General features: G+C 41.7%; 3 protein-coding genes and 2 long non-coding RNA genes across 7 annotated transcripts in view; 1 reads left to right on the top strand and 4 right to left on the bottom strand.

Moving 5' to 3' along the window:
• Positions 1-2,409, bottom strand: part of LOC306779602 (exocyst complex component 3-like protein) — a 44,897-nt gene extending 42,488 nt beyond the window's left edge. For 2 of the 3 annotated variants that reach the window (XM_079271567.1, XM_079271570.1), the window contains exons 1-4: positions 2,281-2,409; positions 1,448-1,547; positions 1,114-1,302; positions 800-895 (exon numbers count right to left, since the gene is read on the bottom strand). In XM_079271567.1, coding sequence (XP_079127693.1) covers positions 800-895; positions 1,114-1,302; positions 1,448-1,541 — 379 coding nt within the window. In that variant the 5' untranslated portion in view covers positions 1,542-1,547; positions 2,281-2,409. The remainder of the gene's footprint in view (positions 1-799; positions 896-1,113; positions 1,303-1,447; positions 1,548-2,280) is intronic. The other variant, XM_079271568.1, reaches the window with a different exon arrangement.
• Positions 2,410-4,174: 1,765 nt separating this feature from the next.
• LOC306777339 (C-C motif chemokine 4-like) lies at positions 4,175-5,335 on the top strand (the record flags this gene model as incomplete). The annotated part of the gene is made up of 3 exons (XM_079268411.1): positions 4,175-4,857; positions 4,947-5,073; positions 5,254-5,335. The coding sequence occupies exons 1-3, from the start codon at positions 4,707-4,709 to the stop codon at positions 5,333-5,335; spliced, it is 360 nt and encodes a 119-aa protein (XP_079124537.1). The 5' UTR covers positions 4,175-4,706.
• Positions 5,336-7,067: 1,732 nt separating this feature from the next.
• LOC306784968 lies at positions 7,068-9,052 on the bottom strand. Its single transcript, XR_013772390.1, has 4 exons — positions 8,961-9,052; positions 8,663-8,778; positions 7,992-8,176; positions 7,068-7,250 (listed from the first exon to the last, which is right to left on the bottom strand). It is a non-coding gene; the product is annotated as an uncharacterized lncRNA (long non-coding RNA).
• A 1,038-nt stretch (positions 9,053-10,090) lies between these two features.
• LOC306775021 lies at positions 10,091-11,016 on the bottom strand. The gene is made up of 3 exons (XR_013771858.1): positions 10,866-11,016; positions 10,289-10,457; positions 10,091-10,198 (listed from the first exon to the last, which is right to left on the bottom strand). It is a non-coding gene; the product is annotated as an uncharacterized lncRNA (long non-coding RNA).
• Positions 11,017-12,786: 1,770 nt separating this feature from the next.
• LOC306777250 (polypeptide N-acetylgalactosaminyltransferase 18-like) overlaps positions 12,787-27,402 on the bottom strand; it is a gene marked incomplete at both ends in the record, with an annotated part of 62,111 nt that continues 47,495 nt past the window's right edge. Inside the window, 2 exons of the mRNA XM_079268292.1 lie at positions 12,787-12,870; positions 14,499-14,663. Coding sequence (XP_079124418.1) covers positions 12,787-12,870; positions 14,499-14,663 — 249 coding nt within the window. The remainder of the gene's footprint in view (positions 12,871-14,498; positions 14,664-27,402) is intronic.

Raw genomic sequence — 27,402 nt, 5'->3', positions numbered from 1 at the left:
AACAGCTAGCTAGCAAAATCTAGGAGACGGTGTCAAGTTATAAACTGTGTACTTGGCTTGCTGTTTTAACATAAATATCATCAAAGTACCGTATATTGACATCATAGCAGCAACATTACAACTGTTTCTATGTCTGTATGTGTAGAATATGTCACAGAAGTTAATATTTAACAAAACTTTCCTTTGCATTAGACAGTGCAGTAGTGTGGGCTGCACGTGTGATGGGAGGCTGCACTGTGCACGCAGCGGGTTGTCATTTTCCTGGAATTCTGGTAAATGATCTGTACCGGTACATGCGATGAGGGATCATTTACCAGAGTCATCGGAGTGCAGTGGAGGGTTAGAATCCAATGGGCATACTTTTAACCAATATATGCCTTAAGACCTAGTGTTTCTTTTTTATGTGAATGCAAAAATGCCTTAATGCCTGAGCTTAGTCACAATCACATTAGGCATTTGCCTTTCTGAACTTTTTATTAAGGACTTTGCAGCTAAATGTGGCAAATCCTTTAACTGACTGTGAACCCCCAGACTTGGCCCTCTAGCCACTGTCAGGTCTGAGATCACTCAGCCAACCCATCAAAGGAGCCCAGAAATCGAACATTAAAAAAACTCCACAACGAGCCTGGAAACCGGATAATTTGAGTCTCTGCCTTTGATAGTTTATCATATTGTCTTTCATCTATCGTTATTTCAATGTCTGTTAAAAAAAACTAAACAGAAAAGGAAGACTGTATTCTACAAGTCTGATTTTCATCCTCAGAGGTTTTTGAATGTGTGTGATCATATACATCCTCACCAAGGAGACACTCTCTGAAGCCCTTTTCATGGAAGATGACTGATGGGCTGTCAGCCCCAGGATCCGAGAGGCACCGCTGGGCCAGAGGAGCTCCCCCTAAAACAACAAACTACAATATTTATCTAACACACTGGATCCACACAGATTGTTATGCACCTTGACAGTAGTTCTCATTTTGAATGCAGGAAATCCAATTGAATGTTGATCTTGGCTACCGTGGTATCTTGAGCAGTACCATAAACACAATAAACCCAACACTGCTATAAGCCTGTCAATTATTAGCATGCCTGCTTCAACGGTGAAGGTTGGATTACCCTCTCGTCTCTGGGTGAGTTGCTGGACTCTGTACCGGACTGAAGGAACCATCGGCGTGTCCGGCTTTGTGTCTAGCTCAGCTAGGCGTCCAGAGGAGGATGCTTTAGGACTGCGGTTCTCCTGACCAGCTGCCTCCAGACGCTGCCGTTTCTGGCCATCATCCACCTCTGAGACATCAGATAGACAGACTCACAAGGACAAAAGTCACAAATATACCTGCAAAGACTGCTGTGATTATGATAAAGATATGTCTATGAACCTGTATTTGGCAGGTGCTAATTTCATTCTCTGCTATTTGCCTATCAATGATTTTTAATACAGGCAGAATCAAACCTGATGGGGAGAAGACATTGTCTTCAGAATCTGACAACGGTTCTCTCTGTCTTTTCAAGTTGTTGTTGGCACCGTTTTCCTCGCCACCTTCCATGCTGAGCTGCAAACAGTGACGGTAATGACTGTATATTTTTAGATGGCAAACAGTTAAGCACAACAGCAATACGATATGGTAGTTTATTTAGCATTTACTCCCCTCTCAAAACACCTTCTTACTATTAACGTTACTAGGTCATGCAAATAATTATGATGGGCTAACGTTAATATCACATAACTTAGGTAAGAAAAACTCTTAAACGAACGTTGTCTTTGCCAGGAAAAAAAGGCTAACATTATTAAAGCTAGCTTTTAGACGTTTTTACACAGACAGGGGAAGCACTAATGTGGGATAAAAACGCCGCAGGATTATCACAAATAAAAGTAAACGTGCCAACGCCCTGCATTTTACTTTCAGCTCAGCTCGTTTACTAAATTAAACACACATTCTTCGTAGCAAGTTTTGTTAACTGGTCAGCTGACGTTAAATAATGTCACATAACTCGTTAACACTGCCAACACCAACAAAACATGCGTTAGTTAAGTTTAATTAGTAAGCCTGGAACGTTTCTATCTTCAAACAGTGAACACCTGTAACTTGAAAACTAGCTAAAGGAGCTAACGTTAGCTTGCTAGCATTAGCAACATTGTCCTGAGTCAACTCAGGCAAGCTCATTTCAAGCTAATGTAGCGATCTAAAATTGCCAGCGTAACGTTAGCCTAGCTTAGAATGACAAGCTAACTTTAGCCGCTGTTTCATACATAATATATGATGACCAGGTTGGATTTTGTCTTACCTGAAAAGAAGTCTGTATGAAACTACAGTCTGCAAGAAACAGGTCAACTGACAGAAAACAAGAAACAACCTTCTTGTTGTTTTATGCTTTCAGTGAGTCTCCTCCTTCAACTTTGAATTTCAGCGGGTCTTCTGACGCTTACGTGCATACAACTGGAGTACCTTAAATACACTCGAGGAGGCGGAGAGATGCTTGAAGCAATCGGAATCCACGCCTTTACCTGCTGAAAAGCTCGGAGTGAGAGGGAGGGCGTTTTACCGTACTCACTAAACTAAACACGCAAAACAAGATTCCACAACAATACCAATGTGATGATAGTGGAATCTACTGGTGTGGAGTGTGACATAAAGCTTTAACATCAGTAATAACTAACAATAAGATGGTATATGTTGAATAAAATCGGTTAAGTACATGAATGGTATTAATTACACTATTTATGTTATGTGTCAAAACTATAGATCATAAACACAGTAAATAGGCTGTTGAAGAGGTGGATTTTTGTAAACCTAAATTTATACTTAACCTTTCCTGAAAATGACTAATTGCGAGAATTAGCGAAACATTAAGATCCTACATTAAGCCTTCAGATCTCCCTTGATAAATGATGGATGGAAGCTGCAAACAAATGGTCAAATGACTCAGTACATAGAACACTGACCTTGTAGGGTCACCCATTCATCTCACAACTGAGACATGGATCGAGCATGGCAGGAATCTCAAGCAACTTGAGACATGTTAAATAATGTTTTTATCAAACAAAACAATATCTATTTTTAATGTGTCTAGACAAGGGAGGAAGTATGGGTTTAGGTAATTTCTATATTAATGTCAAATGCTACCACAGGGACCTTTTATGCAATATATTGTCTATAAAGTCAACTATTAGTTTTACCTAAGTAAGTTCTGACACATCAGTAGCTCACAGTAACTGAAACACAATCAACACTTGCTTCTCAAATGTATCTTTTCATAAGGAGTAATTATGTTACATATAAAGCTCAGTGCATTGCAACGACAGCCCATTAAAAGAGAGATGCAAATCAGTTACAGATGATGATTAAGAGGAAATTGATTTGGTTGCAAATGCATGCACAGAGATGATCTAAATGGGTCACAGATGCACTGCTAAACCTGGGTTTGTGCACACGTCTGAAAACAGCTGATAAGATCTTGTGATCGTCATGCTGTCTCCATCACTTCAGTCTGCACTGCACAGATTTGCATAAAGGGGGGAACTGACTCATGATGTAGTTCACCCTGGAGGAGGCAGAAACCAGAATAATTTAGTGGTTCGTATTTTGTGTTTGTATTTATAACCCCACAACCCTCTGAATATAAATTTCTTTACAGCCAAAATGTTGAACTTTGACTTTTAAATTCCCCTTCATTTTCCCCATCGACAATGTAAAGTAACTCACAGAACAATCTGGTTCTTTATGAAAAAGTAGAAGGTATTATAAGCCTGTGTACATAAAAACGATGAGGAAGACGTTTACTGCGACTCCTAAGGTGCATTTCTGCAAGAAACATCCAATCACAGAGTTTAAAATGCTGTGACTGAAAACACAATCTAACACTAAAATCCTTTCATGAGAAAATTCGGAGTCAATTTTGAGTGAATTCAGCAACTATGCGCCAACTTGTGTTCTCAACTCTAAGGACAAAGTCTTTTAAATTTGCTACCACTCTGACTTGCAACTCTGATCCAGCCTTTGGTGGAATATACAATTTACCAATGTCATAAACTTTGTCAAAATCTTTGTCGTATAAATCAGTTTCAGCTACAGATTAAAAGCATTTTTCTACTGTAAATAACAGCATTAGTTTCAGTAAAAAAGATGAAATATACAAAGTTATAGAGCATTTTATGGAATCCATAAAACATTTTGACCAGCAAATATTGTGCATGCCTGTTAATTCTGTGTGCATTTGGGTTGGTTTTTATGGCTGGTTTTGGAAATGTAAAGGATGGAATGTTAAAAGCTCATCTTATGAGTAAACTAAGAGAGTGGTTGCCAACAAATAGCCTACTATTTTTGAGAGAGGACAATAAAAAGAATTCTTTTAAAATATCTTTACAAATTCTCCAGGTCAGGAACCACTAAACTAAGACACTGTCAATTAAACTTGAGTACGATCTAAATCTAAATAAAAAGTTTCTGTAATGATGACATTGAATGCCACAACAATCTTTCCACCAATTAAATATACACCAAGATGTAAAGATAAACACCGGGTTTCTGTTCTCTAAATGGGGGAAGTTGATTTTAATCTTTACAACAAATCTGTGGCCTGTCCCTTAGCTGTCACTTCCCTCCCCAAACTACGACAGCAGTCATTTGAGTGTCTCTTTGCAGTGGAAGTTCTGAGGAGGTGTCGGAGAATTCTTGCCCTGAAAGGCTGACGTCATACATTTTGGTTCCACAATGGACAGGATTTATATCGGACGCAATGCCAAGAGTCAATCACAGCAAAGGGAGAAGAACCTCATCATCATCTCTGACAGCATCATGAAGACTCTCTGCTTCACTCTGGGGCTGCTGCTGCTGCTCACCGCCTGCTGCTGCAACGCCATGCGTGAGTGATCAGTGATTGTGCCTAATCATCTTCAGAGTTTGCTCACACCTGTGTCTGTGTTGACTTTACCTGTTTCACCTTCCTCACAGCTAAAGCTCTGCAGTTCAACACAGTGCCTGGAAACTGCTGTTTCAATGTCTGCACGCGCAGTTTACCATTGAAGCGAGTCTCCAGCATAGCAAAGACCCACAGCTCCTGTCTGAAGCAGGCATTCATGTAAGTTTGTGACTGTTTCTTCCACTGTTTTTCTCCTGTAACTGATGAGATGATGAATAGAAAGATGGAGAACCTACAGTATGACCTCCAGACAGGAGTCATCACAAAGCCACAGCAATTACTCTTACAACACAAACTAAAGAAGGTGGATAAACTGAGTTTTCTCTTTGTGTTTTGCAGAGTCCAGACTATCAAAGGAAGACAGATATGCTACAGTGGAACTTTCCAGTGGGCTCTGGATGTCTACAATCAGCAGCACTGAAGATGTATTATCGTATAATACTGTGATCAATTAATGCCTGGTTTTGCAGGCCTATAAATACATAATTTTGTATTTTAATAAATGTCCTAACTATATTGCTGGCTATGTGTATTTTCTGAGTACAATAGGTATAGGTTTAGAGAATGTGTCAGGTTTTCAAGTTAGGCCTGACTGAATCTACACTGTAAAAAAAATCCTGTGTAATATACGGTAAATTACCGGCAGCTGTGGTTGCCAGAACTTCACCGTAAAAAATAAAGTGAGAATGTATAATACATCACGGTATATATTTTTGCAACCGTAAATTTCACAGTTGAGAACAGTTTTTTGTTTACGGTACATTACTATAAAAAACAAGAGATTTCATAAACCTGTTTACGGTAATATGCAATTAAACGGTAAATTACCGGCAGCTGTGGTTGCCAGAACTTCACCGTAAAAAATAAAGTTAGAACGTATAATACATCACGGTACATATTTTTGCAACCGTAAATTTCACAGTTGAGAACAGTTTTTTGTTTACAGTAAATTACTATAAAAAACAAGAGATTTCATAAACCTGTTTACGGTAATATGCAATTAAACGGTAAATTACCGGCAGCTGTGGTTGCCAGAACTTCACCGTAAAAAATAAAGTTAGAACGTATAATACATCACGGTACATATTTTTGCAACCGTAAATTTCACAGTTGAGAACAGTTTTTTGTTTACAGTAAATTACTATAAAAAACAAGAGATTTCATAAACCTGTTTACGGTAATATGCAATTAAACGGTAAATTACCGGCAGCTGTGGTTGCCAGAACTTCACCGTAAAAAATAAAGTTAGAACGTATAATACATCACGGTACATATTTTTGCAACCGTAAATTTCACAGTTGAGAACAGTTTTTTGTTTACAGTAAATTACTATAAAAAACAAGAGATTTCATAAACCCGTTTACGGTAATATGCAATTAAACGGTAAATTACCGGCAGCTGTGGTTGCCAGAACTTCACCGTAAAAAATAAAGTTAGAACGTATAATACATCACGGTACATATTTTTGCAACCGTAAATTTCACAGTTGAGAACAGTTTTTTGTTTACGGTACATTACTATAAAAAACAAGAGATTTCATGAACCTGTTTACGGTAATATGCAATTAAACGGTAAATTACCGGCAGCTGTGGTTGCCAGAACTTCACCGTAAAAAATAAAGTTAGAACGTATAATACATCACGGTACATATTTTTTCAACCGTAAATTTTTGTGGTAAATAACTTTATAAACAGCAACTATACTGTGAAGCTAATTACAGTTTTTCTCAGTAAAAAAACACAGTACAACTGTATGATACATTTGTACATTGAAAAATGCAACTTAACGGTAAATTACCGGCAGCTGTGGTTGCCAGAACTTTACCGTAAAAAATATAGTGACAATGTGTAAGAATCACGGTACAAAAATACGGTAGAACGTAATACAATTGGTTGGCATAGATTTCAGTCAACTTCTGATTTTTGTAAATTACAAAGGAAATATCAAGTAAAGCATATTGTAAATCAAGGTACAGACCATCATTGATATACCTTAAGAAACTAACATTCTCTGTGAATAACAGGTTGAACTGATACAATATATTGTACAATATACTCACAAAGCAGTGTTGAGATCTTGAAGAAACAGCATGTGTCCATATATATTAAGGATAACCATGAATAAACATGAAAGGATTAGCCACTTGCCCTGAGTTGATCAAGAGTAATGAGTCACTGAGTCCAGACTTGACTGAAGAGGGCACTCAACATGGTATAGCATCTCACATGGACATGAAGTTCAGGAAGCTGGAACTTGAAGCGTGTATTTTCACCAGTTCTGCTTGAGGACTCGTCTGTTGACCATCAGGTATTGACTGTGGACTGGAATGATCCTCTCTGCACCCAAAAACAGAAACAAAGGCAAAGTTAGATTGATGCAGTGCTTCAACATGATGCCTACACAGAGAAACATTTACTGTCTTAGACTGAGCTCCAATGACCTAGAAGAAACCAGCACTTTATACTTAATACAAAATAATAACTATCAGGTAGAATGGTAAAAAAAACTACACATTTCAGCAATAAGGCATCATCAGCATGTGTTTAATTTCTGTCGACAGGCAGCCTAAATACACAGATGCCTCCAAAAAATACACTGTGTGCACAATTATTAGGCAAGTTTTATTTTTGAGGATTCATTTTATTATTGAACAACTACAGTGCTCTTGGTCAATTCAAAATGTTAATAAACTTCAAACCTGAATATTTAAGAAAGTAAAACTGAGGTTTTGGCTTTCTTAGGAGAATATCTGTGTGCACAATTATTATGCAACTAAATGAAAAATGTTCCCATCTCACTTGTTTATTTTCATCTGTTAAAGTGAGAATAATAAACAAACTCAAAATTTACAAATAAACGTTATTGATATTTTAAAAAATGTATCTGTTACCAATATAGCCCCCCCCCCCTTCTTTTCAATAACCTTCCATTCATGGATTCTGTCACTTTCTTGATCTGTTGACGATCAACCACAGCCTCCCAGGTGGACTGTTTACCTTCACCGTAAATCACCGTAAATCTCCCGTATAAGAAGGGCCCACAAGTGAAGTTTGAGTTGCACCTATCACACTGCTTACCTCTAATTAGCCTTGACAAGACTGGTGTCTGAGTCATTGGGTCCAGACTTGACTGAAGACAGGTGGGACAGAGTCTCATACAGACAGGGTATGCTGTTCAGGAAACTGGAACTTTAGGCAGGTGTCATGATTTCTGCTTGAAGACTCACAAGTCAATCTGGTGTTCGCTGTGGGCTAGCATGATCCTCCAGCCAGAAAAAAAGACAACATAGAAAACATTAATACTAACAATAATAATAACAGTAACATCACCAATAATATAACTTTATATAGCACTTACACAGTTGCAAAATGGTTCTCACAGACTTCACACACAAAACAATCAAACTATAAAAACACAAAACATTAAAGAGGGTGAAACAGAACAAACTTACAAAAGGGTAAACAAAGAGTAGGGTTAAAGATTTCATGAAAAGGTCAAGCTACAAATATGATTCATGAATAAGAAATAGCCATAATACGTATGGTATGTCAATAAAGTCAAAATTAATTCACAGTATGTCAAAAAAAGGTTATTGGATTATGCAATGCCGTTTTATGCAGTGCTTAACATCAAGAATACATGCATACACTGTTTGAACATGAAATGGCTACACAGTGCTTACAAAAATAGAAGACCCTAAAGCCTTCTCTTGTTAAATGAACATACATTAAACTTTACAACAACTTACCACTGTTTATCCTTGACAAAACTCGTATGTATCCAATCACAAGGTTAGACTAGTAGGACAGCAAAGAGGGTGATGAGGTCCATCTGAAGTACAACCGCTGATTGTCGTAATCACACCTGAAAGAAAGAATAAAGAGAAAAAAAAGACAAGGGGTGGACATACATCCTCTTAAGTGAAAGATGAAATCATCTCAAGCATCAACCTTTACTCTTTTCAATGCAAAGGTTGCAAATTAAAATTAAATGGCTAAATTCACAATCAAAAATAAAACCAGTTCCTGACCTGGTTTAGCACGTACCACATATTGTTATCCAGCAACAAAGGTTTGATTCCCGTTGGGCCCTTTGCTGCAGATCATCCCCTCTCACTCCACTGTGGTTCCTGTCTCTCTACTTCTGCTGTCCAATAAAACACAAATGACAGAAAATCATCTTTAAAAGTAAAAAAAAAAAAACTGTTTGCTTTTAGAATCTCACTGTTTTCCTGGTTCTCATCCAAGTCCATAACCACTCGAGTTTGAATGCAATGTCTGAAAGGTGGCAGGAGCAAATTAATTAAATGTTACAAGATAAGAGTAAATTGTCTTAATTTCCTGCACAAACTGCACATGTACCAATAAAAATGTTCAGATATTTGTTAGAAATGTGTACAATTTACTTACCTTAAAGGAAATTCTTCTTAGCAATGCCACCTGCATTCAACCTACTCTGAAGTTTAACAAAAGCACTGAAACAAAGGCTCAAATTGTCTTTAGGGACAGCTTTATTATCTCAAATGCATGGATAGTAAAGAAGCTCTGTTCCTCCTTGGATTCTACCTACCCTGCTAGTGAATCTGAAATGTTTGTTCTGGGAAGAAATAACAAGCTAAAATTGAATAACTCACTACATGTAATGTAAAATCTTTTCTTAGGTCAAACGTCAGGTTTAAACTGAAAGAACAGCCTCTAACAAAACATACTGTTGCTTTGACCTCATTGTTGAAGTTATCAGTAGGCATTAGTAATTTCACCTCGATGTACAATAAGCCAGTTCACATAAATTGGACAGAACCTGAACAACTGCTTATTAGAACAATGAATACCAAAACAAAAGTGTATATATATATATATATATATATATATACTGTTCTGAATGAACACAACACAAACTGCTTATAAAACCAAAAGCTAACTGAAAACATTAAATAATACTTTAAATACTTTAAATAATACTTTTCTGAATATCAACGGTAAACATTGGCACCTTGAAGAGGACCTGCTTCCTATGTAGATATACAGGGCTCAGTCTGAAGTAATGACAACCCAATTATTCTTAGTTTTGACACTAATGAAAATCTATATATGAATACTATATTCCATTACTGCCAATCAATTCTCCTCAATTCTACACACAGGTCCTCTAACATGTCTCTCTCCACTCATGATCAGAGACATCCGCAATGAGGGTGAGGACTCTTGGGTTCACTGACAGTTGCTTCTTGTTTTTCTTGGTTTCAACTTTTGTGCCCTTCTCTGGATTGATGAGGAAGAAACACCTTTGTGAACACAAGAATTCATAATCAACCACTAAATACAGTGATTTGCTCGAAATGAAGAAATAAAAAAATATATATACATTACTTTACCTCTGAAGGAACTCAAGTGTGGAGCCCAGAACCACAGGATAGTGGATATTGAGGCAGTAATAGCTTCCAAACATCAAACAGATGGCAGAAATGAAGTTTGGGATTTGGTCATTCACAACCTTGCCGTCGACACTTAGCATGAACTGCCTCGATGCATAGCAGGAGGTTCCTACAAAATAGACGTAGAAAATAATTACAGAAAACCAGCCATTACCATCCAAAAAAAAGTGAAGTGGATCTGGACCAGCAAACACCAGCATTTTGAGCTGGCACAGGTGTTTGAAGAATAAACAACAATAACAGAATGAACAACAAATATGTATTCTTCAAAACCTTTTTTAGCTCAAAATGCTGGTGTTTGCTGGTCCATTTCATTCATTTTGGAGTAGAAGAGTCCCAGTGAAGCCTCAGGAAAGAAGCTGATAGGTCAAACTTAATGAATCTATTACACCGTTATAGAGAAGAAAATACTACTGGGAAGAAACACACCTAGCACTTTATAGCATGACGGTGCATTCCATGCAATATTTCCTTACATTAGTTACGGTTTCGTCAGTAAAAATAAATATCAACTTACCACATACAATGATGCATGGTGTCACCGGCAAGCTTTCCACTTCTACTTCTTTTACCAGACATGTTTCTTCCACATAGTGGAAGAGGTTCTCCTCTTTTTCATCAAAATAGGAGAGAAGAAGGTGCACCATATCCTTCACATCTTCTGAGCAGCCCTCCAACTGTCCTCGTAGAGAGAGCCTTATCCTGATTTTAAAAACGTACGGTAACGTCAGTTCAAAAAAGCTGTTACTCTCCTCTCCGACTGTAATGCATTATGTAGGTATGCTTACCTCCAGAAGAAGTGTTTTGTTCCTAGGAGTCAGGCAGTTGTTCTTCAATAGTGTTCAGGATAATCCCCACAGAAGAGCAGACGAGCAGCTCAGGTGCTGAGCACGTAGAAATGGCGCGTAGAAAGCGCGCGGACGTGGGTTCAAAAGTTCAACCTGCGACCAGTGCTTTTCTTTAATTAATGTGTTGGTTGATCACTGCCGCCTCTCTGACGAGCAGCGCAGGTGCTGAGCAGAGCAGAGCAGAGCGCGTAGAAAGGGCGCGTAGAAAGCGCGCTGAAGTGGGTTCAAAAGTTCAACCTCCAACAGGTGCTCCGACCACTGCCGCCTCTCTCTCTCTCTCTCTCTCTCTCTCTCTCTCTCTCTCTCTCTCTCTCTCTCTCTCTCTCTCTCTCTCTCTCTCTCGAAAATGCACTATATTACATTTATTTGAAAGTGTGTTTAAAGATTTAATTTGCAAATTGTTAGACGTACAATGTTAGTATATTTTATATATTTGCAAATAGTACAATTATTGGCAATGTATTTGCAATGTACTATTATATATGGAATATATAACTTATAACTTTTTATTATTGTTTAATCTTATTGTTCAAAACAAGATCAATTACATCAGATATTGTTAATATTTGTGGTTACACTTATCACAATGTGTTTTCTGTGCATGCATTACACTAACAAACTTAGTTTTTCCTTGACTACTTTATTTATTTCCATTCACACATCTGGAGATGAGTCAAAGTGACCCCTACGAAAATCGTCACGCCAGTTTTCCCTCATCAAAATATGAACGAACTTTTGAGCTTTATTCAGTCCAGACAAGCTCGCAAGTGTGCTGGTACCAATGGGTTCAGTATGTCATCGAGTTTAATATGGTACCAGTATCTTCACAACCTTTAAGGCTTCAGCCTCTTGAAGAGTATATCGATCCCACGGGTCATTTCAATGTTTTAATAGCTGTATTTTGCTATAAACAGCATTATTTTAAGTTAAATACAGCTGTTTTCAGTGAAAAAATCCTTAATCAACACTACTTCCCAGCACCAAATGGCAGACAGGCTACCCCCAAGTTGCCCAAAATATTTATTGTGTAAACTAAGCACTCTGTACTTGAGTATCTCACTTAAAAACCACAACACAAACAGACCCCATGCAGTTTGGGTTGGCCTCCACACCTCCTCCACTCTAGTGTTGAACACCGGAGCCCCCTCCTGTTCACACTGTACACCCACTACTGCTACCCCCGACATGAGGAACTTTAGATTCTTTATGATAATCAAAATCCCTCTGCTGAAAGCCAGTGAGTTGGCTTTCTCTAAGTGTACAACCTCCTGACTGACTTCCAACAAGTGTACTTAAAAGTCTGTGCTCTACCTCTGGGCTTCCCTGAGGAGTACAGCTCAGACTAAGTGTCTAGAAGCTGAGTTAGAGCATACACAAACACACACATACACACACATTCTTGTTCCCACAATCTTTTACGTTCATGTATGCACGCATACACACTCAGGGAAATATTTTGCATCTGTCCAACACCTCGTCCTCAATTCAGCAGTGAGCCCATCCGTCATTCTGCAGAGTAGGGCCATGCTATCAATTTCCAACACTAGTTAATAAGTTGGTCAGACAGCCAGAAAGCAATCAGACAGGCAGTCAGCAAGGAGGCTGGCCAGTCAGCGGGTTGGCCAGAAAGTCAGGCAATCTGTCTGCCAGGCGCTCAGTCAGCAAGTCATTCACCTCAAAGGGTGTGGTGGGTGAAAGCACTGCATGAAAACAAAGAGCAGAGAAGACTGGAGCTCCAAGCATGCAGTGCAAATGCAATTCATATAAAAGCTAAACTCGATGAGATTTTCATGCTGAAATATAATTTCTTTCTTTACACAAGTGGGGCAGCAACAGTGAAGCACCTCAGCTCACTACCAACTTATGCTTCATAGATGCCATGAATATCATTCTGCCATGAATTCAGAATGATAACTAATATATATTTCTTCATCTACAGGTAATAGCAAAGCTTCAAAGCAAAACGTAGCCCTAGAGTTTTGTGTTTACTATTGATACGTTTATTTTTAACACATGAAGTGTGTCAAAGAGCCCAGTAAAACAGGATGTTGATGCCAGATTTAAATAAGAGGGGAAGGCCAAATCACTGCCCTGATAAAGGTCCTGAGAAAACACTGAACCGGAAGAAGAGAAGCCCAGAGAAAAAAGAACCAGAACCAGAACCAGAACCAGAGAAAGAACCACAACAAGCCCATTTCACCTCCAGAGGAAAAGGAGGAAGAGCCAGAGCTGGTCATTTATTACAGCACCAATATCTGATCCGTCTCCAACAAAGGAAGAGTCGAGGCCTATCCAAGAAGAGGAACCATTGCAGGTGGACAGCAGTAAGAGGAGATGGTGGAGAGATAGAAACAGAGAGTTAAAGTGCTAAAAGGTAACACAATAAGTAAGTGAGATCATAATCATTGAAAGGATATTAATAGAAATGTGTGATTTATCCTGTAATCATTATTTACTCAGTATATATGAGTAAGAAATATATGACTTTTCATGTGATTGTTTTAAATAAATCAAGTGTGTTGAATCAAGTAAGGTTTTGACAAAGTTGATATATTAATGAATCTCATAATGAAATGTGTAAGGATAAGACATGAACACGTATACAAGTTGAATGGGATAAATGCAATGATTAATCCCTCTGTGAGCTTTTTGATATGTTTGTGCACGAAGCAAATAGGGAAATGAAAGAGCTGTAAGTAAAGGTACAGTAAGGGGGACAAGCGGATGCAGATGACTGGTAAAATGGGAATTCCCTGAATTTAAATAGTTGTTTTGATTAACAGATCAGTAAAATCTTTAGCAGATCAGCAGAACATTTCTTACATAACTTGGTGAGATTTAAGATTCTGTCCAATGCTAATTAGAGTTAGATTCCCAGTAGCTGCAGATACTGAGTTCTCTGGGTTAGAGAGAGAGAGAGAGAGAGAGAGAGCGAGAGAGAGAGAGAGAGAGAGAGAGAGAGAGAGAGAGAGATAGGACCTAATGCCTGAAATCGCATGAAATAGCAGAAGAATTATCCTCCAACAAAACCAAGAGGGGCCTTTTAGAGTAAGAAACAAAGTGGAGAGAAAAAGTCATGAATCTCACTCAATTCTTCAAAAAGCAGACAAACAGCCTGTACTTCTGGCTACATAGAGAAGACCAATTAGCAAACCGATAAGCTCTAAGGCTAAGTACATCTAACCAGAAGACCTGAAATGGGTAAAACATGCACACATATTTAGTTTGTTAAATGTTACTTGTACATGAAGGGTCTGACTGCAAACATGGCCTTGTGCATGTACAACTGTGGTGGGGTTTACCTGAGTGAACGTCCAGGTGAGCTTCATGTGTTTGGTAGCTGCGTAGCTGCACTCCAGCAGCCTGGGTCTGCTGTTCACATCCACCAGACACTTGTTGTCGTCATCGTCGATGGTCGGACTCAGCACTCCCAGGTGAAGCTGCTGAGAACTGGTGTAGTAGACATTCTGTTGGGAAGCAGAAACAGGGACTAAGGATGGAGGTGTTTGATTTAGGCCTTCAACGGCCTTTGTGGCAGAAAGAAAGATTCCTTTCACTTTAGCTGTGGAAAAACATCAAACAGGGGAATAGTCAGTCTGCTCTTATCTTATTTTACTATGTAGTTATCTGTACACTGTCAATTGAGCATGTATTCATATCCCATGATCCCACTTTTAGGAGAGTCCTTAGAACAAAACAAGCAAATTCAGACGAATGACCACCGAGCAACAAACACAATTAATAAAAACAATGAAAAGAATCATAAAGTGTGTTGGATTATAACGCTGTATCTGTAGCTTGAGCGTAGTTCATTCCATTTTAATAGTGCATTGAACCGGAAGTAGCTTTTGCAAAGGTTTGTGTACACACATGGGGTATCTATAGTTAAATAGTCATTGGATCATGTACTGTAACAAGATTTACACGAGTAAAAGATGCCTGAACAGTAGAGCTTTAAAGGTGAATATTAAGACCTCATTACTCCTTCTGGTCAATAAGAAACTCCATCCAACTTTGCAATAGAGACATCAATGATGAAATGTGTTGCTGGTACTGTAAAGCTTTGTGATAGGCTGGGTTTAACTGCTTAAGTGATGATTACATTACATGACAGTGTTAGATCCTGGGGTACTTCTGGCCCGATACGGGGCTACTTACTGACTGAGCTCTCTATTAAAAGATTGTCGAGCTGGTGTTCTTGCGAGGGAACTCGCCTGGCTCTTCTAACTGCCGTCACTCCCGACATCTACCCTGCTTCCTCTGGTCTGAGTGCACTCGGTCGAGGGGCCACCCTGACCCCGGGCGCTCCTACCAGTCGCGTCGGTTATGGCAGCTTCCCTCTTCTGGATCCGTGCTCTTGGTAAATGCCAGGTTAGGTTTTAACGGCTAGGATTACTTCTAAAACCGTAAGGGATTGTTAAGTGGATTCGGTCTCTAGGATAACCTTACAGAACTCAGTTGTTAGACATACAATGGATTTAACTTTTTACTGCCACGAGGAACTTTTACTACTTGAGCAAATAAATGCACTTGAGAAATTTACTTTAAATGCAGATTAGATATTTATTGCAGGTTATATTTAGTTAGTTAGCAAGGGTTAGGCTACAGCTCACATACAATGTTACTACACTTGATTCGTTACTTTAATTTTCTTCTTAGATTATACTCATTCGTTTTAGATGCCGAGACGGCTCGGTTGGGGCTGGATTTTCAATGGTGCGATGAAAAGGTTCTTTTGGCGTTGTTAGGAGCGAAGGTCCGGCCAGACCCTCGGCCCGCAGCGGAGTCCGTTCAACAGTCCTCAAGGCTCAGTACAAAGTCTTTCTAGGACTGCCGCGTTCCTCCGTTGTTCAGTTGTTAAAGTCGAGCATTGGGGAGAGGAAAATCTCCATCTTTCAATCTTTGTCCACGAACAGCGGTCTTCTTTCCGTGAACAGAACGAAGTCCTCGAATACTTCAGTTACGATCGTCCGTATCTTCTTCTCAGAGCGTCTGGACGGCTCGTGTAGAAATCCCAGCCTGCGTATCGCAAACATCTCCTTTTATCCTTGATTTGGGCTGTCTGTTCCCCCCCTCCTATTCTGAACACATGATCTTTATCCCACCCTTATGTGTGTGTGCTTATGTATGGAAAGTACCGGAGTTCTCCTCTTGCTTCTATGAGTCATCTCTTGCAACAGACTTTGCTGCCGCGTGTCTGTTTTTCCGACCTACGCCCAAAACATCTGTTCCTGACTCACTGTTTCTGGAAGGTTCCATATTCCCCCAAAACTTCTTTCATACACACACTTTTCACGTCTCAACTCTGTTGCACAGATCATTATTATAATCAGTTTTTACATTTGTTAAATCACACATTCGTTATATAATGATCATAAACCTTATCTTTTGATTCCACTTTAACTGTTGATTTCTGAGTGTACGCTTCGTGAGATTATATCCTGACTTTCCCCTGATCGTGTAGCATGTATCCAAGGCGGCTTTCTCTGGGATCTCAACTCTTCTCGACAACAGCCGAATGAAGCTCAAAGCAGGCGGCTACCGCTGTCGCCATCTTGCAGTGAAAATGACACAGCCGAATCCAAACATGGGCAAAGAGGTGAGGCAGGCTGAATGAAGCATAATAGCTGAAACACGCACACCTAGCTCGAAACTATCAAGCTAGCTAAGGCTAGCTTTTATATAGCTATATTTTATATAGCTATATAGCTATTATAATAATAATATTAATATGTTTATTTAGTATAGCAACTCTCATTGAACATGATTCACAACGTGCTTTACAAGAATGAAATACCAATAAAAGAAAAGTAAAAAAAAAAAAAATCAATAAAAACAGATGTTAGAAACACAGTAAGCCCCGGACAGAAGACCTAAATGACCAACTGGTGACATAGGGATGAAACAAGTCAGAGATATACTCAGGTGCCTAACCATGCTGAGCTCTACAAGTGAAAAACGAAAACATTAACATGTATCGTGAACTTGATTGGAAGCCAATGTAAAGAAAATAAGAGGGATGTGAAGTGAGACATTCTAGTGGACCTGGTCAACAGCCTTGCAGCAGCATTCTGGACCGGTTGCAGACAGTTCAGAGACAACTTACTACGGCAGGTGAAAAATGAATTGCAGTAGTCTAGCCGGATTCATCTCTTGGATTTACAAGAGATGATTTAGCTCTATCCTTTCTTTTGCCTGCGAATGGATGGAGAACAGGGGGGGGGGGGAGACGGTCCCCACTCTGCCCTGTTTCAGTACAAAAGTTGTACATCAGGGCCACACAGGCCCACAGAAAAACAGACCAACTATGTGTGCTTTTGTCTTGGCAGACCACTGTCAAAGGGTCTACTATATGGAATGCAAACAGTGATGGGCAGAGAATAGGCCTCTATAGCAGCCCATTACTGAGGGCAGGATTGCACGCCAAGCACTTTAGGCATAACTATTTTTGAACCAAAATTGAGTCAGCAAATACGTTTGCATCTTAAAATAATGCATCTTTGCAAACCCAAAGCTGTAGTCTATTCACAGAGAGTTCAGTCATTATCAGCAGGGAGTAATGGAAGTAGGCTATTTTTTGAATGTTAAGTGTTTTTCTGTTTTGTTTTTTACCTCACCTGCAAACCTTGCCAAGTCTCTAAACAACATTCTCACTTTAATGTAGCACGAAATAAACAGGCCACCTGTAACTGATCTAATTAAGAAGAAAAACATGAAGGGAAAAAGAATCAGTGGTAAGTGATGAAAGATGGAAAAGTAGATCCTAGCTAAATATTAGCTGAGGAAATTTGCATACCTGAAAAAATGTAATTAAAATTGTAATGAATCATTGTAATGAATGCAAATGTTGGCCCAGTTTCGAAGCCTGACAGATGTCTACCAAGCTAAATCACACACCTTAAGTATTTAAAAAAATTCAAACCATAAAGTGAGATATTCCCTGAGTCTAACAGAACAACACAAGACAAAGAATCACGGACAACCTGACATGCGTAAAGCAAATGAAAAGGATCACGGTTGACATGTAACCCAAACAAGTAGAAACAGTTGAGAACAAGGAGTGACAAAAGAGTGAGTAAAGAAACAAATGGAACACTGACTGTGTGAGTGGACTCTGTGAGTGTGTGTGTGTGTTTGCAGAGGAGTGTGTAGAAGCCCTGTAGAGGTAATGTCATGATTTAATATGCTTGTTTGTATTATATGTTATTATTTGTACAACTTGTTTTTATGAATATGGATTTTCATTTGGTTTTATTTGTGATAGGAACTATTGTTACATCCTATGTTGTGCTGGGGACACATTTAGCCGGTGCACAGCAACAAGAAGACATGTGAAGCGGCAGCGGTCTATATACTCCGTGCAAAGTGTTAAAGTGTTAAAGTCAAGTTTAAGTTTTTCAGTGATCATCTTTGAAGATTCATGTGTTTTCAAGTGGACTCATTTTCCCTCTCGGTGTTGACAGACGAATAAATCCGTCAGCAACAAGAACTATGGAGTCGTGTATTTCCTGGAGGGAGTGACAGGAGAGTTACCGCTCTGTTAATTTGTCTATCGTGTCGTTTTCATGATATGGGTAATATTGTTCCCTCTGATATGAATAATATTTGAATGGCCCGTGCTCTTGAGTGTGTGGCGGAATGCGTGTTTTAGCTGAATTGATTTTGACCATATGCATTGTTCGTTAATATTCATGTATCTGCACTCAGTGTATTTGTAGGTGTTGCACTTCATTTGTACGGGTGAAGGCCCAGGTATAAAATGCACGGCCCGCCACTGATGTTGACCAATGTCAAGTCTCTATTTGATCAAGTGTCAATACGATATATGGTGTTTAGTTTATGCGTGAAATCTATCTGACTGACAAGCTGAGCCGAGCGAGCAGTCATGTCCTTCAAACACAAAGGCAGCAGTAAGAAAAGAGAACAGGGAGAGAATGTGACAAAGCGCCGTAAATTAGATTACTTTCGCTTATTTTAATAAGCCCACGATGTGTATGCTTCATAACTACTAACTAGCGTGCACTGGGGACCGTCTACACTACCTTGTGCCACTATCCTAACGCTACTGAGCTACAACGGCTAGACACACTTGTTTACTCCCTGGGTATCTGATTGTCTGTATGAAAATGACGATACCCTCCTGGTGAGCTAGGAATGTAGTTAGACGGGCTCATCAATTGTGTTTCCCTCAGCCATCTGCTCAGGTGGAGAGAAGACAACACAAACATAAACACACAGCAGCAGCTCCTAAGTTGTCGCTGCACACAATGAAGAGGTTCATCCTGTTGAGTGGAGCAGAAAGAGGTATCAGAGGAGAGTTTAAGAGAGAGAGCAGACATTGAGGTGAACTCCAGAAAAGCTGTTATTTATAGATGGAAGCTTGGGCAGGGAGTGAAGTGAGCCGCCTTTGAGAACCGGTCTACCACAGTCAGAATGACGGTGTTACTGTTTGACGGGGAGACCAGTTACGAAATCCACTGCGATGTGGGACCACAGACGTTGTGGAACAGGGAGTGGTCATAGTAACCCCATGGGGGGGTCGGTGCGAGAACTTGTTCCGGGTCTCCTCTTCGAGGGACGGCCACCAAAAGGTGCGGCGGAGCCAGTCTATAGTCCGCCGGATGTCGGGGTGACCAGAGAGACGGGAGTCGTGGGCCCACCGCAGGACTTGGGAGAGGACGGACAGAGGAACAAACAGACGATTAGGAGAGCCCCCTCCGGGTTCAGGTTGGGTGTGCTGGCCCTCGCGTACCACCCTCTCGATCTCCCAGGTGACAGCACCGAGCATGTACGAGGTGGGTAAGATGGTGTCGGGAGTAGAGTCTCCCTCTTCCGAGGCAAACTGACGGGAGAGTGCGTCCGGCTTGGTGTTCTTGTGACCCGGCCGATAGGTGATGGTGATGGTGAAATTGAAACGGGCGAAGAACAAAGCCCAGCCGGCCTGGCGAGATTTGAGGCGTCTCACCGTGTGGATATACTCCAGATTTCGGTGGTCGGTCCATACGATAAAGGGGAGCACCGATCCCTCCAGCCAGTGCCTCCACTCTTCCAAGGCTAACTTGACAGCCAATAGCTCTCGGTTGCCTACGTCGTAGTTCCTCTCCGCCGGGGAAAGTCTACGGGAGAAGAAAGCACAACGATGGAGCTTAGAGTCGGAAGCTGACCGCTGGGACAGTACGGCTCCGACTCCGGTGTCCGAGACGTCTACCCCGACGACAAACTGGCGTGTCTCGTCTGGGTGGACCAGGATTGGAGCCGAGGCGAACCGCTCCTTGAGAGCACAAAAAGGCTTGTCGGCCTCTGGGGTCCATGAAAACAACACCTTGGAGGAGGTGAGTCGTGTCAGCGGTTCTGCCGTTCGGCTGTAGTCCCGGATGAACTGTCGGTAGAAATTAGCAAACCCCAGAAACTGCTGGCGCTTCTTTCGTGAGACGGGCACCGGCCACTCCGTTACAGCTTTAACCTTCTCGGGGTCCTTTCTCACCTGACTCTCTTCAATGAAGACGCCCAGGAACTGCACAGAGGTAACGTGGAATTCACACTTCTCAGCCTTAATGAAGAGCTGATTCTCCAACAGTCGTTGCTGAACCTGGCGGACATGGTTAGTGTGCTCCTGGGGATTCGGGGAGAAGATGAGAATGTCGTCAATATACACAAACACGAAACGGTTGAGGAAGTCGCGGAGGACGTCATTAACCAGTGCTTGAAAAACGGCAGGGGCATTAGTTAATCCAAACGGCATCACCAGGTATTCAAAGTGTCCCAAGGGTGTGTTAAAGGCCATCTTCCATTCGTCTCCCTCGCGAATTCGGACCAGATGATACGCGTTGCGGAGGTCCAGCTTGGTGAATATCTGAGCTCCAGCTAAGGATTCGAAAACAGAAGAGATGGCCGGTAATGGATATTTATTCTTGATAGTAATTTGATTCAAACCTCTGTAATCGATGCAGAGACGGAGGCTCTTGTCCTTCTTGGAGACGAAGAAGAAACCCGCTCCCACAGGTGAAGATGAGGGACGTATGATTCCTGCGGCGACAGACTCCGTGATATACTTCTCCATAGATTCGTGTTCTGACCAGGAGAGATTATATAGCCGACTTGTGGGAAGTGGGGCGCCCGGGAGCAGGTCAATAGCACAGTTGTAGGGGCGATGAGGGGGGAGTGAAAGGCCCACTCCTTGCTGAATGCCTCTCCTAAATCCATATATTCCCGGGGCACGGCGGAGAGGCTGGGACCGGTGCTAAGGTCTGCTGGAGGGAAGAGCTTGCCAGGGGACCGCAGATCTGAGGCAGCGAGAGTGACAGGCGGAGCTCCAGCCTGTGATTCTACCCCCAGCCCAATCGATCTGTGGATTATGATCCTTAAGCCAGGCAAGTCCCAGGACCAGGGGTGTCTGAGGGGTAGGAAACACGTAGAACCGGGTCTTCTGACTGTGATTACCGGACACGAGCAGGGAAATTGGCTGTGTCTGGTATGTCATCTCTGCCAGTGAACTGCCATCCAGTGCGCTCACTAAGCTAACGCTTCTACTGGAATCCCATGACTTTTAATAAACGCAGTGTCCAAAAAGTTCTGTTCAGCCCCTGAATCAATGAGTGCCGACAGGTGCACAGGCCCAGATGATAAACTCAGGGTGGCAGGAAACAGTGAACGAAGCTTGGAATGGGGAACTCTCCTTGAATCGCTCGCCAGCACCCCCACTCTTACTGGCGAGCTCTCTCTTTTGGTCGAACAGAGCAAACGGCCATGCGGTGTCCCAACTCACCACAGTAAAGACAGCTTCCTGAGAGAATGCGTCGCTCTCTCTCCTCCTGAGAGAGATGAGTCCGCCCGAGCTGCATCGGCTCCTCCGGCTCCAAAGGGGGAGGTGCCGAGGTAGGAGAACGGGAGTGCGCAGAGCTGTACCGTCGGGACGGGCTGGGAGACTGAAGGCTGGGGCTGGAAGCAAACTGACTCACCGGATTGGAAGGCCTGAAGTTCCTCTCCCGACAGCGTTCCCGGATACGGTTAACCATATTGATTGACAGAGTGAAGAGCTCCTCTAGTGACTCCGGCTCCTCCCGGACTCAGCTCATCCTTCAAAAAATCCGAAAGACTGTTGCGATATATTCCCTTAAGCGCCTCGTTGTCCCAACTGGACTCCGTGGCCAGAATCTGGAAGTCCACAGAGTACTCCGCTGTGCTGGTGGAACCCTGATGAAGACTGAGCAGACGCTGAACAACGTCTCTGGTGAAAACCGGGTGGTCGCATACCCTCTTGAATGCCTCTAAAAAGTGTTCGTAGGGGACCCGGTCTGAGCTGCGTCTGTTGAGCCAAGCTTCCGCTCAGACCAGCGCCTTGCCGCGCAGCAACCCCACCGTAAACAGGACACAGGACACGACACAGGACTCGGCTGCACCGTGCCCTGTGTCGAAGTGTCCCTAAGCAAGACACTGTACCTCAAACTGCTCCCCGGGCGCCTGTCATTGGCAGCCCACTGCTCCCTATATATACAGGGATGGGTCAAATGCAGAGAATAATTTCCCCACTGTGGGACTAATAAAGGAATGTTTCTTCTTCTTTTCTTCTTCTTAAAGGCCACCGTGGCATTTTCCGAAGCAAATGTGCGGGGTTGCTGGTTTAAAACAAATTCACACTGGAGCATGAACCCTCTACATTCCCCGGATGCTCCATCACAGGGCACAGGTGAGGGGACAAAAGACTGCTGGATGAGTCCTCAGGAACCCGCTCCGGGGGAGGAGAATGGCACAGCATGAGTCAAAAGTTTTTTAAGTCTGGCAATTGGTTTGCGTTTTCTTTATATCAAACTGAATCCCTGGTGAAATAGCTCTATTTTAAATCATTAATACACTTCCAACTTTTTCCCAAAAGATACATCCATGTCTTAAAGTAGGAAAAGATTTTTCTCTCTCCAAGTAGCAAGGCTGTGTTTCAAAGTTTACTACGACTAGGTATGTCTTTCTCAAGGCCTGGCTGTTTTTTGGTGGGTTTATATCGATATTGCTATCAATACTTTTTTATATTATCGTTTTATAGCACCACTGAAGTTATAGAGAGATACATTGTACCTTGATCAGGCCACATTGTGCTTTATTTATCTTCCCCATTAAGATGCCGCCTTACTATGTGCTGCTCCCCTCTTACTGTTTGTTTACATGTATTTAATTTTTTTTTGTTGTTGCACAAAACACGAATGATAGGCCTATCATAACCAGACATAAGATTGGATATTCCCAACAGCTGGAAGCTGCAGGTTATACTGAAAGAGATTGCCTACAACAAACAGGTACAACCATGGAGTAATGGCCACAGACGGTCAGAGGGAAGGTGAATGAGGTGGTGTCCTGGTGAGGCTTAGACGGAGTCCTACTCGGGCCCCAATTCCCCAGCATACTGCTGAGCAACAACAAGCTGGACGGACTTCATTGCCGAATCAGCTCTCAAAGGGACATGAAGGACTGTTGTATATTCTGAGATTTGAGACTTGGCTGGGCCCTAACAAACTTGATGGGGCTATACGGTTGTGTCAGGGCTTGTCTGTGCATGGAGTGGTTCAAGACGATTACTGATAAGGTAAACAACTCGTTGTGCACTGACGGAAATTATTTCCCAGTCCTGTTCGCTACTGTTGGAACAACTGCCAATAAAGTGCAGACCATTCTATCTCCCAAGGGAGATTCCCTGTGTTTTGCTTATGCTGCAGTGGCACTTGATGAACTGTTTGGAGCCATTATGAGATAGATTAGGTAGATAGATTCTTTATTGTCCTTTAATCCTTTTATGTGCCCGTATCCAGGACAGGAATCTGTACATACAACCAGATGGAAGCAGTGTGAAGAACGGGTTGAGGGGGTACCTGGGGTGAAGTGCTATGGTGTGTGCTTTGTGTCCTCTGAGAGGTTGAGGACAATTATTTTGGAGGCGTTGTGGGTGATGCGTATTCATTTTTTCATTGGATCCAGTTATTTTAGGGAAGAAAAAGGGAAAACAAAATGGGTTGAAATAAACTTTTTTTATAGCAGCAGCAGAAGGTGGAGTGCAACAAAAAGTGCTTTGAGTTTGCAGATGATCAGGCCCAAAAAATCAGGTGGGATCCTACATGAACCCGCAAAGTTTTGGTCCAGTTTCTGAACCACAGCAGCAGATTTTGTCCTGACAGCAGACTTTTGTGACAAGATCTTAGACATGCGCATTCTCCAAAACAATGTTCAGTGCAGTCTAAAAACCTAAAACGGAGTTATTGTCATATTGGGTGTGCAAGTAGTAGTAGTCATCGACATATTTGAAATATGTAGTGATAGGTTAAGGACTGATAGAGTCATTGAAGTACAGATTAGATAAGATAAGGTAAGACAGAACTTTATTTATCACGAAGGACATTTTTGTAATCAAGGTATTTGTAATCCGGAGGTTGTCTGGACAATGTCCACCTCTGTTCCCCTGATGTTGACTGTGTTTGGAGTTGTCCTTTGCCTCCTAAAATCCACCACCAGGTCATTAGTCTGTCTTATATTGAGTTGCATGTGATTCAATTCACACTACTCCACAAAATTGTCACCACAGCCCAGTACTCAGCCTCCTGTCCCCTGCTGATACAAACCACAATGGCAGAGTCATCTGAAAACTTCTACAGGTGGCAGTACTGTGAGCAGTAAGTATGAGGTATAGAGTGTGAACAGGAAGGGAGACAGGACCGTTCTTTGAGGTGCCCTCGTGCTACTCACTATTTTGTTGGACAAGTTGCTCTGCAGCCTCACATATTGTGGCCGACCTGTGAGGTAGTTGGTGATCCAGGCCACTAGGGGAGCACCCACATTCATATCCAGTAGCTTATTCCTGAGCAGGGAAGGTCTTATTAATGCGTTAAAAGCAATGGAAAAGTCAAAGAACACAACTCTCACAGTGCTGCCTCTCTCTTTCAAGTGAGTTAGAGCTCTCTGCAGCAGAGAGATGATAGCTTCGACTCCAATGTGGGGCTGGTCGGCATACCAGCAGAAGGTCCAGTGACCCCAATCAGTCATTTTTCCATGGCCAGTGATGATTCTCATGCCACTCCACACCTCCCTGATGTTCTTGTTTGCTTGAGTTTCCTCTCAAGCTTCCTCCTGTAACACTCCTTGCCCTCTGGGGCATTGAGGTGGTGGAGTTTCCTGATCATCTTGGCTCACTGGGTGACTGTGGCTCAGAAGTTAGAGTGAGTCGGCCCTCAATCAAAAGATCGGCGGTTCGATCCCCGGCTCCTGTAGTTAATGTCGATGCGACCTTGGGCAAGACACTTAAAAGGAAATTGCTCCCGAAGGCCGTGTATGAATGGATGTGAATGATTCGATAGTCCTTATGGTCAGGTGGTACCTTGCATGGTAGCCCCTGACCATCAGTGTATGAATGGGTGTGAATGGGCAAATGATGACATGCATTGTTAAAGTGCTTTGAGTGGTCGGAAGACCAGAAAAGAGATATACAATTAACCATTTATTTTTCAGTTGACGAATGTATTCTGTCATATGCCATTAGTGATAAACACAAAAACGGCAAATAAAGATAAGAATGTCGCGAAATTCAATGAGAGCTACCATCCACAGCATGTACATGCCCTTGCCATAGCAACAAATAATATAATGTTATTTTACACTTTCAAAATTTATTTAAATTTATCAATTAATTTCTATTCATGATTTATGACTAGAATATCTTGACACAAACTGCTGATTTGCATCTCAAATTGATCATAGGTTTCCAGCTTTCAGATCATGTATATACCAATTATATGGCATCTTCTGTTGACCTGCTCTTTCCCCCATAAAACAAGAAAAACACACCTTTTCCAGATTATTATCGGCATTATTGTGCACTTGACATTAAAACAGGAACGAGTTAAACTGTACTCATTTTGATGCTAAGCCCAGTTTATTTTACTAATGACCAATTCAATTGCTGCTGAGAAAGATCTGTGTCTCTTTCTGCCCTTTCAAGTGTCAGTCTGTTTGAACCATGCAGTGTTTTCTTTAACCACTGTGAACTCTGCTGCCAAAATACATCAATACATCAAATGTCCAACCAGAGGTAATACGACCATGATTAAGATAGTTAACCTGTCTGTCCCAAGACCTCACTCTGGGTTATCCGATCATCTTTCAGTGCTCTCGCTTTCCACCTACAAGCACAGAGTGAAGTGCTGTGAGGACAGTACAGTCTTCTGTGATTTACCGTAGCGCCCCCTCCATGGTTAGCATAGGGTTAGGGGTGAAGTTGGGATCAGATTGAGCAACAACTGGTAAGGTTTAAGATGTGGTCCTGATTTAGGTAAGGGAAACTCATCATGACAGGGAAACTGATTTCAACACAACATCTGTAAATAGACAAAAGATGAAGAAGAAGAAGCACAAAGGTTTGTGGTGTGAGATTGCTAACAACTGAAATGGAGAAAGAAGTGATTGAAATGTGGCAATATGAATGAATGCCTCTTTAATATTGTCAAGAAGAGTTGAGCTCACAGAGAAAGCCGCCTTGGATACATGCATACACATTCAGGGGAAAGTCAGGATATAAAAGCACGAAGCATATACTCAGAAATCAATAGTTAAAGTATAATCGAAAGATAAGGTTTATGATCATTATATAACGAATGTTTAATGCATAGAGTGATTTAACAAATGTAAAAACTGATATATTAATGATCTGTGTACCGGAGCTGAGATGTGGAAAAGTGTTTGTCATGGTGTGTCAGCAGACCGAGTGAGTCAGGAACAGATGTTTTTGGGTGTGGGTCGGAAAAACAGTCATGAGACATGGAATTCTGCTGCAAGAGATGACTCACACACACGAGAGGGAAAGGTCTGGTGCTTTCCGGAGACAAACGCACACACAAGAGGGTGGGATGAAGATCATGTGTTCAGAATAGGTGGGGGGGGGGAACAGACAGCCCAAATCAAGGATAAAAGGAGACGCTTGCAAGCCCCAAACTGGGATTTCTACACGAGCCGTCCAGACGAATTGAAAGACGGAGATTTTCCTCTCCCCACTGCTCGACTTTAACAACTGAACAACGGAGGAACGCAGCAGCCCTAGAAAGACTTTGTACTGAGTCTTGAGGACTGTTGGCCGAACTCCGCTGCGAGAGCAGGAGGAGTCCGAGGGTCTGGCCAGACCTCCGCTCCTAACAACTCCAAAAGAACCTTTTCATCGCACCTTTGGAAATCCAGCTC

The sequence above is a fragment of the Melanostigma gelatinosum genome (genome assembly GCF_949748355.1).
Source record: "Melanostigma gelatinosum genome assembly, chromosome: 1".
NCBI lineage: Eukaryota > Metazoa > Chordata > Actinopteri > Perciformes > Zoarcidae > Melanostigma > Melanostigma gelatinosum.
The sequence above is the reverse complement of the archived record's forward strand: the minus strand, read 5'-3'. Positions and strand labels throughout refer to the sequence as shown.